This window comes from Zosterops lateralis, assembly GCF_965231275.1.
Source record: "Zosterops lateralis genome assembly, chromosome: 23".
NCBI lineage: Eukaryota > Metazoa > Chordata > Aves > Passeriformes > Zosteropidae > Zosterops > Zosterops lateralis.
The window spans coordinates 6,447,108-6,459,504 of NC_139783.1; the positions used below are offsets into that span (position 1 = coordinate 6,447,108).

Consider the following 12,397-nt stretch of genomic DNA (forward strand, 5'->3'; position numbering starts at 1 on the left):
GGCACTGGGACCGAGACCGAGACCAAAACCGGCACCAGAACTGGAACCGGGACCAAGACTGACACCACGACCGACACTGGGACCGGCACCGAGAGCGCTTCGGAAAGGGCACCAGCATCGCTCCAGGACCGCGGCCAGAACCGAGACCGGGAGCGCTCTGGGAATGAGACCGAGCCCGGCACCGGAACCAGCACCGAGACTGGCGCTGATCCGAGAGCGAGACTGAGACCGAGCCCGGAACCGGGACGGGGATGGGACCCGGAATCGCTCCGGGATCGGCTCCACGATCGCTCCGGGACCGCCGCGGTCGTTCCGGGCACTTTTGACCACGCCCCCGGCCGGGACTGGGAGGGACCGAGCTGGGAGACTCCGAGCTTCAGAAGGCTGAAAATGACTCCTTTATTATTTGGAATGTGTCTCCCTTAGTATTTTACACAGACCAATCTGATTGGTGACAAAAGACAAACCTCTTCAATGACATTGGTCAGACCAGAGGGACATCAAGAAGAAGTCCCTCCTAGGAAAAGGAATGAAAAACAAAGTTACAGTTTACAAAAACACTTCTCTTGTTTACAGAAAATTCCCTGGGAAAAGAATTTCAGAAACCCAAAACACCTCAGGCACAAAAGTAGGGCTACAATCCTTCTTGGCTTTTGGAGTGCAAAGAAGGGAAGAAGTGAAAAGAATTAAGGCCAAAACAAAAGGATAACCGGCGAAGTGTCTTCCCAACATGGATCGCATGGAATGTGGGTCACCAGGGCTCTGCCCAACGTGGCTCCTCCAGTGGGGGATGGAGCTGGAGCAGAGCACGAACCTCGTCCTGCACTGAGGGGACTCGCAGGGCTTTCTTGATGGTGCCTTTGCTGGTGTTTGATCAAGGCTGAGCTCAGTGAGAAGCTCTTTCCACACTGGGGACACTTGTAGGGCCTCTCCCTGGCATGGATGCGCCGGTGGGTGATGAGGTTGGATTTCTGCTTGAAGTCCTTCCCGCAATCAGGGCAGTGGAAGGGCCTCTCCTCTGAGTGAACCTGCTGGTGTACAAGGAGCTGGGAGTGGGTGGGAAACCTCTTCCCACACTGGGGACACTCATGGAGCCTCTCTCCGGTGTGGATGCGCCGGTGGGTGATAAGGGTGGAGTTACGCCTGAAGCCCTTCCCACAGTCGGAGCAGTGGAAGGGCCTCTCCTCTGAGTGTGTCTGCTGATGCTCAAGGAGCTGAGTGCTGACCCGAAACCCCTTCCCACACTGGGAACACTTGTAGGGCCTCTCCCCAGTGTGGATCTTTTGGTGCAAGCTCAGGTTGGATCTCTGCCTGAAGCCCTTCCCACATTCCCCACATTTGTATGGCCTTTTCCCAGTGTGGATGTTCTGATGCTCAATCAGGGTGGCTCTGTCTGTGAAGCTCTTCCCACATTCCCCACACTCGTAGGGCCGTTCCCCGGTGTGGGTCCTCTGGTGGCTGATCAGGTGGGCTCTCTGTCTGAAGCTCATTCCACATTCCCCACACTCGTAGGGCCGTTCTCCTGTGTGGATCCTCTGGTGGCTGATCAGGTGGTACCGCCGGCTGAAGCTCTTTCCACATTCCCCACATTCATAGGGCCTCTCCCCAGTGTGGATGTTCTGATGCTCAATCAGGATGGCTCTCTTTCTGAAGCTGTTCCCACATTCCCCACACTTGTAGGGTCTCTCTCCAGTGTGGATCATCTGGTGGCTTATCAGGTGGCACCGCCAGCTGAAGCTCTTCCCACACTCCAAGCACTTGTGGGGCTTCTCCCCATCACGGAGCTGCTCATGGACCACCAGCTCTGAGCTCTGCCTCCATCTCCGGCCGCCTTCCCGGTCCAGGCTGGGTCTTTCCTCCTCACATCCTCGCCCTCTGCCTTTGCAGCCCCTCCTCCTCACCGATCTCCGGCCCTTTTCCTCCCTATTGCATTCTTGTGCCGTGGAGCCGCTCAGAACGGCCTCTCCCAGCAGCTTCTGCCGCGGGGATTTGTCCTCCCTGCTCTCCATGCTCGGCTCCTTGTCTGCGGCAGGAAGGATAAGGAGAGGATGGGATGTGCCTCCGTGCCACAGGGAAGGGGAAAGAGATCCCCCGTCTGCTCGGTGCCCGCCCTCCCCGAGCTGCTGGGAGTGCCGGGAACCCGAAAAGCTCCCCCGTGTTCTGTCTGCCCACCTACAGGTACTGGGAGGGACTGGGCTGATACTGGGAGCAGCCACTGCCGGCACCAGGACCTCCGAACCCCTTTCTCGGCCATCCTGCCTCTCCAGCGCCAGCAGCCCTAGCCAGGGTTCTGCCAATCCCAGGGGTCCTTCCCTCTTGAGGTCCCTGCTTTGCAGTTCTGGTGCTCTCGTCTCTTTGGGGTCCTGCAGCTGTCCTGGGGCTCCCCAAACCCCGTGTCCCCCGCCCCCCGCTGGGGTTCTCCTGACACCGGGAACCCCCCAAAAACACTTCCCGGGGAGCCCCCGATGTCCCTCCGAGCGGCATGTGCTTGTCGACTTTGGACCCCTGCAAGCTCCAACATACCCCTAGAAAACCCAAAAGCCTAGGGACCCCCCGGGATATTTGGGGCGAAATCTCTCTCCCCGGGCACCTGCGGGATGGGGGGCGATGATCCCGGCGCTGCCGCCAGTTCAGGCAGCGCTGGAGCCGCCGCTCCCTCCGCTCGTCTTCTCCTCCCGCTCCTGCGGCCGCTGCGCCTCTTCCTCCCTCCCTCCTCCTCCTCCCCCGGGCCCGGCCCCGGACTGGGAGGGCGGGGCCAAGGAAAGGGCGGGAACTGGGAGAGGAAAGGGGCGGGGTCAGGGACAGGGCGGGAATCATGAGGGGGAATGGGCGTGGCCAAAGGGACGCGGGGTCCTAAAAGGGCGCGGCTTGTTCTACAATTATTCAAACGGGCCTAGAATTGTCTAAAGTGGGCCTAAAATTCACATAAGAACAGTTCAGGTTTGGCCTCAAATCACCCTAAGAGGCCTACAATCCCCACAAAGTGGCCTAATATCACGTAAAGGTCACTAAAATCCACATTATAGCCACATGGTTTGGCCTAAAATCAGCCAACTGGGGATAAATTCATCCAAAGGGGTCTAAAACCAACCAATGGGGCCTAAAATTGGTGTAACTGGCTTAAAACCGCACAAAATAGCCAAAAATCATCTTAAATCTCTTAATAATGGCATAAAATCAACCCTGGAAATACCTGGTTTGGCTTAAAATCAACAAAACGTACCTGAAGTCCACCCTAAACCCCACCACATTCGGCGTAAATTATCATCCAAAGGTGCCTAAAATCCACCCTAAGCCTGCCCAGTTTGACCAAAAATTACCCAAATAGGCCTAAAATCTCTGGGACCAGGACCGAGACCAAGATCAGCACCAGAACCGGCACCAGCACTAAGACTGAGACTGAGACTGGATTCAAGACTGGCACCGGCACCGCTGCAGGACTGGGACCAGGACCAGAACTGACACCAGAACTGAGACCGGCACCAGAACTGGCACTGGGACTGGGACTGAGACCGAGACCAGCACCGGAACCAGCACCGAGACTGGCACCGCCCAGGGACTGGGACCGAGACTGGGATTGGCACTGGGAGCACTCCGGGACCAACACTGGCACCGGGACCGGGACTGTGCTGAGACCAAGACTGACACCGGGACTGAAACCGGCAAGAAATGGCTCAAAAGTCACCAAAAAACGCCCCCAAAGAGACCAAAAATGCCTGAAAAGTGACAGAAAATGACCATAAAATGGACCAAAAATTGACTACGAATGCCCCCAATATAACAAAATACAGCTTGAAATGACATAAAATTGCCCAAAAATGTGACCAAAAATGAGCAAGAGTGACAGAAAATTGCCCAAAATGCCACGGCATCTGGGAGAGTCTGGAGGGACACTGAATTCTCAAAAAATTAAAAAAAAACAAAAAAAAAAAAAAAAAAAAAAAAAAAAAAAAAAAAAAACAAAAAAAAAAAACAGAAAAAAAACAACACCACCCAAAATTGCATAAAAAAAGCAAAACTATTAAAACATCTGAAAAATGCCTCAAATTGGCTCCAAACTAAAAAACCAGAAAATGCCTACAAAAATTCAAATAACATTCCCAAAATTTCCTGGACTACACAAATTTTCCAAAAATTCCCCAAAAATTCCCTCAACCACCAGAAAAATCACCCAGGAAATGAAAAAAAAAAAAAAAAACAAAAAAAAAAAAAAAACAAAAAAAAAAAAACCAAAGCCAAAAGAAGGAAACCTTTAAAATAGCCCAGAAATAAAATAAAATTAAAAAAAAAAAACAACCCACAAACTCCCCAAAAATTCTGTAAAAATTCCCCAACACCTCAGATTTCTCAAAATTCCCTAAATATTTCACAAAGCCCCCAAATACCAACAGGAAACACTGTGAAAATGCAAAAACACCACCCCAAGAGTTATTAACAATACTTTAAAAATCCCCCAAAGTACCCCAAAAGTTACCCTCCTCCCCCCCAAAAAAATCCCCCAAAAATTCCCAAAATAATAAAAAATTCTCCCAAAACTTGCCTAAAATCCCACGACCCCCCAGAATTCCTGAAACCTTTGAAAAGTCCCAGAAATTCCTACATTTGCTCTCAATTAAGTTGTACAGCAGGCAGGACTTGTAACTGCCAGTGCTACCATTCACTAAGAAGTTAAAGAGGATATCTGGGATTAAAATTTCCCCAAATGCCCATGTTAGGATCCAAAATACCAAAAATTTCTTATGCCTGGACTTGAAATTATCCAGATTTATCGTCTTTGGACCAAATTCCCCCCAAATCCCCTCTAGAAAGCCCAAAATTCCCATGCTTGGATCCAAAATTCCCCAAAGTCCCAAAATTTGGACTGGGAGCTCCTCAAAATGGAGGACCCAAAATTCGCAAGAGGCACCAAAATTCAAAAAATTTCCCAGTAGAAAACCCAAAATTGCCCCATTTGGACCTGTAAATTTTCAAGAATTCCCTGTACAGAGCACAAAATTACCAAAAATTCCCTTTAAGGATCCTAAAATTTTCCCTATAGAGATCCAGAGACCCCCCCCAAACCCTCTATCGGCTCATTCAGGCCCCTAGAGACCCCCCAAACCCCTTTTAGAGACCCCTCAGATCCACGATACACACCCCAGACCGTCCTAAATCCCCCACAGAGACCCCCAGGCCCCTCCCAAATCCCCTAAAGACTCCTCCACCTCCTTTTAGGAAGCCCCAAGCCCTCCCCAAATTCCTTGCAGAAACCCTGAGATCCCCTAAATGTACCCTCAGACCCCTTTTAGGGACCTCCCAGCCACCCTGAACCCTCTACAGATCCCCTACATATCCCCTATAGCCCCCTCAGACCCCTTTGGAGACCCCCAGACCGCCCCAAAACCCCACAAAGGGACCCACACACACCCCCCACACCTCCCTGGACCCACAATAGGCTCCCCCAGACCCCCACAGATCCCCTGTAGAATTCCCCAACCCCCAAAAGGCCACCCACACCCCCACAAATACGGAAAACAGGCCTCCAGACCCCAGGACACAGAGACACCACAACCCCCTTTACGGACCCTCTATAGACTCCCCAAACCCCTATGGAGACCTCATAGCCCCCCCAACCACCTTTAGGGAGCCCCAGACCGCCCTACATCCCCTATGGAGCCCCTCTAATCCCTTACAGACTACCCACTAAATCCCCTAAACAGACCCCCAGGTGCCCCCAGACCCCTACAGATTCCCTACAGATTTCCCACCGTAGGTATCGGACACGCCAGAGCCGGGTCGGGAGAAAAGATGGCGGCGCCCGGGAGAGCCACTTCTGTGTAATCTGCGCGTGCGCTGGAGAGAACGCGCCAGCAGATGGGCGAGGCTCAAAGGAAAAGAGGCGTGGCCAATGAAACGGCGGAGAACGACTGGAATGCGGCGGGGTCAGAGAAAGGGCGGGAACTGTGAGGGGAAAAGGGCGCGGCCAAGGGGACGCGCGGTCCTAGAAGGGCCCGGTTTGCTCAAAAATCACCCAAAATGGACCTAAAATTCTCCAAAGGAGCCTAAAATCCACTCTAAACCCGATCATGTTTGGCTTTAAATCACCCAGATGGAGTTAAAATATTCCGAAGGGGTCTAAAATCCAATCAAGGGGCCTATAATTGCACAAACTGGTTTAAAGCACACACAAAATGGCTTGAAATCGCCCTTAAGTCTCCCAAATGGGTGTAAAATCCACCCTGAAAGTACATGGTTTGGCCTAAAATCACCCAAACGGTCCTAAAATCACCCAAAATGGCCTGAAAGCCACACTAAAGAACCTAAAATCATCATGAGAGAACTTTGTTTGACCTAAAATTACTCAGAGACCAAAAATCCACCCGAAATGGGCCAAAAATAACCAAAAACAGGGGCCTAAAATCTCCCATGTGTGAAAAACGAGGTTCACTTTTTAGTAAATTTTAAGGAATATGTTTAATAAAATAATTAAGACAATTAGGAGATAAGAAAAAACCAAAAACGGCCGGCCGGGTGACTTGGCATTCAGCCAAGTCCACACCTTGCTTTCTCAGGGATGCTCGTTAAATACCTTTTTCGTTATATCGATATATGAATATTCATAAAATTCCATAAACTAGTTCCCATATTCCAGGAACCGTTTTGCATGGCCCCTCCTTGGGTCCGCCTTTTTAGAGCATGCGTGTTTCGTGGCTGTGTCCTCTTTATCGTGTCCAGCTTGGGCCTTGGTCCGTGCCTTCTGTGGGTGGTAGATGCTGATAGTTGGTGTTATCAGTAGCAGAGTCTTCTTTACATGTTCACTGGATGTTATCCCAACCAAACAGACAGTTTAAGCATACTTACATCAACTACTCCCATTATATCTAATCTTCTTTTACCAATAGCAGAAATAAACTTATATCCTTATATCCTTACTATGTTATTATTCATATAGCACACATCTTGCGAAAAGCCAATTTTATAATACACACATATAACAAACCCCACTTCTTCTTTTTATAATTCATTTGGCTTTGAGCCATATTTCTTGTTTTCTAGCTTCCATTATTTCCTCTTATAGACACTTACTTTCCAACCAGTCACCACTGGTCCTCAATTTTTCCGCAATTTAATATTTTCCCAATTATGAATACAACTATCTAATTTGGATGGGTTATAACAGTGACTGTCGATACGGGTATGTGTAATAAGAAAGGAACCTCGGTGTCTTTTCATATAGAACTTTCAATAGTATCTGTAGCATGATTTTGCCAATATCCTATAAGGCAAAAGACAAAGAATGAGTGAAGTGACAGAAAAAGGAATAACAGAGGTCTGGTATGGCTTATACCTCCACCCTCCATGCCTATGGGGTTGCTACCCACAGCAGGAGTATATGATCTTCTTGGTGGCAAGTACAGCGGCCAACCCAGTCTTGCCCTCTATTTCCTTGTCAATTCTTTTTATTTGTTTGTTTGTTTGTTAGTTTTCAGACAAATTGCCTTTGACTTTTTTTTTTTAACCGTAATTCTCTCCACTGTTCCTCAGGTATTTCCCACTCAACAGGCACTGGTAATCCCCATTTACTGGGATATATGTACACATGCATCACTAAAAGGCAGTAAAGTCTTTTAATCCAAAGGCCAGCTGCAAAGCCTTTTTAGAACTGACATTTAATTATGCTGGCCAGAGCTGCACTTCGAGTAAAACTGCATCTTTAGTTCAGCTATTCCATGTACTGTGACTTTTCCACATGATCATTTTACTGAAATTAGGGTGTCATCTTCCTCTCTGGGGAATCACTTCTGATACCATTTAATTTTTGAAAGCTTCCACCTTTTAACTGTAACTAGGATTGAGGGACAGGTTAAAAAGAAATTTAAAGAGAGAAAAAAATTTACTAAAAAAATAACTTAAACTACAGAGAGAAAGAAAAAACAAAACGAAACAAACAAAAACAACAGAAACGTCTTTTACCCCTTCTGATGTTAGAGTTTTATCATATTGAAGGTTTCTGTTGGGCCAATCCTTTGCTCAGCCTATTCTTAGGGCAGGAAGACAATGAATTCTTGCTATTCTAGAAGATTTTTCTTCACTGTTTAGGAGAACTTAGAAAGATACATACACTATAAGATTTATTTCTATCTAAGGCAAACACACTCACTCAATTTGACATGCATTGATTTGAAAGATTAGATACTCCTTAGAAACTTCGATAAGAACCCCCTTTGACAATCAATACCACCAGTTTTGTGAGCTAGGTCTCATCTGCAGCCAGCTGGAAAACTAAGAAAAAAAGCTTCCAAAACAGTTTCTGCAAAATTTATAGTAACTTATCAAGCAGGGAAATAAATGAAACTACTAGAAAAATTTTGCATATACCACAATAATATTTCCAAGCAGCAAGTATCTTGTCATTCATACTATCTCTCCTTATATTCCACAAGAAAATCTGACATCTTCTTATATAAAAAAGAAAACCAAAACACCTTCAAAAGTTTCTTAACAAAGACACACAAAGAACTGCCCAAAAAAAAAGAGGGAAAAAAAACCCAAAAAAACCCACTTCTCAACCAATACCTACATCTCAACCTCTGTCTAAGAGGCGAATGACAAAGTTTTTCCACCTTATAAAGTTATATAATTAGTACCTTAAATTATTTTTGATCCACTCATTTGAAGAGCAAATCTTTATATCCCTTCTCATGACTTCTGAATAGTAGAAGAAAAATTTGCTCTTGAGAATAAACCTGACAGAACTAGATTTCTATCAGTAATTATCTGTACCTTTTTTGTGGGGACAACACTGCCAGCATAACTGAAGAATGTCCTGTATTGGTTACAAATATCTGCATGTTTGTGTGTGTACACAAAGGAATCACAGCTACTGTATTAACTTTGACACAGTACCAGTTTAGTTGAAAACTCTTTCCTTAATTCCCACTCTGCCGGGTAGTAGTTCACCCTATATTTTGTGAGCACTAACATATCCTCTTGGTATTTCACATAGGCGCTCTTCTCTGCCCTCCTTCTTTAAACAAAACAGATTAATAAGTAATAAAATGTCTTTAAGTTAGTATGAAAGAAGTACCTTAAACACACACAAAAATAGGAAAAATAAAAGAGGCAAAAACATATTGTTTGTTCTGTAAGATATAAAACCTAAAATAAATTAGCCAAAATGTTAGGGATATGGAGCCCGTCTTCATCTTGTGATTTTCATGTACCTGCAATATTATACAGTGGAGTGACATAAACACTTTCAAAAAACAATATTACATATTTCAATTTTAATTCCCCACACTAGAATTACTTGAAAGTCCATTTCCTTTGTAGCTGTGAAGAAACAGAGGTAGCATTTGACAGACCGGACTGATTTTTAGATGTTATGCAGAGAAGTAAAACAGAGAAAGTCCTTTGTCCAAAACTTCCAAATTTACTTGAGTCTTTTCCAGTTCATGACCACTCAGCTCTGTTTAAAATTCAACTTTGTATCACCTGGTTTAGATGCTACAGTTCATTCTTGGGTTCTCACACCGGTCTCTTGATTTTGCTGACGTTGATTTAAAACTTGCAGCTTTAGTTTTTCAGCCATACCGCAGCTTCAGTTGCCTCAATACCTGAAAAAGCATCTTCCCACTGTGGGGTTAAAGAACTTCCTCTCCCATTTTTGCAATTGTAAAGCTATACCCTTTTAACATTAATTTCTCTTTATTTCATAATTTAAACATTGTATCATAGGGTGTTACTTTCAGGTTCCAATCTGGGTTGTATTTGGACTCCCAACATACATTTTACTCATGGCATTTGAGCATTAATTTTGTTTAAAAAAATTCCCAATAACAAAAGATCTAATTTCATCCATAATTCCTTCTTCTTCTAATTCCTTCTTATCAAACACCAGAACTCTCACAACTCTTTTGACTCCAATCTCCTGTTCCATTAAAACTATTTCTTCCTATTTCTGAGGTCACCCCCCAGCATTTGATGTCTTATAGCTATCTCTTTAGGCAATTTCAATGCACTCCCAAAAAACCAAAAACCAAACCAAACAAAAACAACTTCTAAGACCTCTAAGAATTTCCAAAATTCTCAAAAAACCTTTCAAGACCTCTAACATAAGACTCTCCAAGCTTCTGTCCCACCTTCAGGATTCCATCCAGTCACTGCCTGGTCTCCTCTCTGCCATCCAACAGCCCGAACACCACCCCCTCCCTTTTTCCCCCCGAGGCACAGAAAACTCATCAGCTCAGCAGCACAGCACCATGTGCTGCATACTCCATCTTTCAAAACAAAAATTCCTATTTTACTTCAGCAGTCTATATTACACATACATTCACTCAAGAACAACAACAACAACAACAATAAAAACTCTTCAAAATGAATTTCCCCATTAATCTGCAAAACTGCACCAATCCTCTTTTTAGACAGCCCTCTTGAACCTGAATTCTTCATTAATTCCCTCCCAGTTCCCCTCTTTCCATTCAGACATTTTAACCCTTTAAACAATTCACTTCTTTAACACAAATAAACTCCACAACAAGCACACCTCTTCAGCTGCACTTACTTCCACTTACACAAAGACAACATAAAAAGATTAGTACCCTTTTTTTAAAAAAAATTTGTTAGTTTTTACTCATAGGTATTTGACTAACCTCCAGATGTTCTTAGATTATCACACTTTTCAAGCCTTTAGTATTCCTCAACCTGGCAGCCTTTTCCAAAGCCCAGGTGTATTGGACCTTACACCTGCAAGGCTTTTTTGTGTTTCTATCCTCAATCTGGCAAAAACCCAAAAATACCTATATTTGGCCAAACCCTAAATGCTCTTGGGTCTTACGTAACCCTTTTTAATTCAGCAGCAAGTCTAGGTGTCCTTTGCTCTCTTCCTTTAAGGGGTCGAACCCCTTTTCCTGGGACCCCGTCCCAGACCAGGGGGTTCAAACATTTCCCCCCCACCCCAGAAACCCGTTTTCCCAGTGGATTGTATAGGAAAACGATCGGCTCCCTTCCTGAGGGTCCAACCCCTCTCTGGGACCGTCCCAGCCACCCGAGGGTTTTTTACAACCTCTCTTTCCTCTGGGATCCCATCCCAATCACCAGGGGGTCACATTCACACTTTTTTTCTTTTGCTTCACCTCTGTGCTGGCCGTTTCCCTTGCGAGATAACAAACAGCATGAGAAGCCACACCACACTCACTTCACCAGCCTGGGGTAGCCAGCCAGTGTCCCATTCACACACCACGCAGACCCCCTTTAACCCGCTCCCCTGAGAAATACTCACCAATCATTTTCTTTCTCAGGTTCTTCGTGCACGAGGTTTTTATGGAGCAAAAATACTGCAGTTTTAGGGAGCCTTTTCCCTTTTTTTTACTTGCTTTTTTCTTTCTCCTTGCTTGTCTCTTTGGATGTTTACCTGCAATCCCCAATTCTCACCAGGAAAAACAAAGTTTTGGGCCGCCAAAAACCCAGGCGGGGCGCCTCCCTCGCTCTGGAATTCCTGGGGTTTCAGGGACGAGGTATATCCCGGACAGAGACCCCAAATTGTGAAAAACGAGGTTCACTTTTTAGTAAATTTTAAGGAATATGTTTAATAAAATAATTAAGACAATTAGGAGATAAGAAAAAACCAAAAACGGCCAGCCAGGTGACTTGGCATTCAGCCAAGTCCACACCTTGCTTTCTCAGGGATACTCGTTAAATACCTTTTTCGTTATATCAATATATGAATATTCATAAAATTCCATAAACTAGTTCCCATATTCCAGGAACCGTTTTGCATGGCCCCTCCTTGGGTCCGCCTTTTTAGAGCATGCGTGTTTCGTGGCTGTGTCCTTTTTATCGCGTCCAGCTTGGGCCTTGGTCCGTGCCTTCTGTGGGTGGTAGATGCTGATAGTTGGTGTTATCAGTAGCAGAGTCTTCTTTACATGTTCACTGGATGTTATCCCAACCAAACAGACAGTTTAAGCATACTTACATCAACTACTCCCATTATATCTAATCTTCTTTTACCAATAGCAGAAATAAACTTATATCCTTACTATGTTATTATTCATATAGCACACATCTTGCGAAAAGCCAATTTTATAATACACACATATAACACATGCATGCTTAAGATGCACCCATATGGAGCTAAGATCATTCAAAGGGACCTAAAGTCCACCAAACATTGCCCAGTTTATCATAAAATCACCCAAACAAGCCTCAACCAGACCCAAATGGGCCCAAAATCATCCAAAGGGATCAAAAATCCACCCTAAAAGGCTAGATCATTTCAAGGAATCTAAAACACAGCCTGAACCTGCCCAGTTTGGCCTAAAATCACCCAGATGAATCTAAAATCTCTGGGTCCAAGACCGAGACCAAGATCAGCACCAGAACTGACACCAGAACCGAGACTGGCACTGCTCCAGGACCC

At 45.5% G+C, this 12,397-nt stretch overlaps 1 protein-coding gene and 1 pseudogene across 2 annotated transcripts in view; both read right to left on the minus strand.

Moving 5' to 3' along the window:
- Positions 1-12,397, minus strand: part of LOC310918360 (olfactory receptor 14J1-like) — a 537,521-nt pseudogene that overhangs the window by 329,487 nt on the left and 195,637 nt on the right. The gene's annotated exons all lie outside the window — the stretch shown is intronic.
- LOC310918357 (uncharacterized protein) lies at positions 376-5,892 on the minus strand. The gene is made up of 2 exons (XM_083877210.1): positions 5,748-5,892; positions 376-2,023 (listed from the first exon to the last, which is right to left on the minus strand). Exon 2 carries the CDS (start codon positions 2,007-2,009, stop codon positions 687-689), a length of 1,323 nt encoding a protein of 440 aa, XP_083733336.1. The 5' UTR covers positions 2,010-2,023; positions 5,748-5,892; the 3' UTR covers positions 376-686.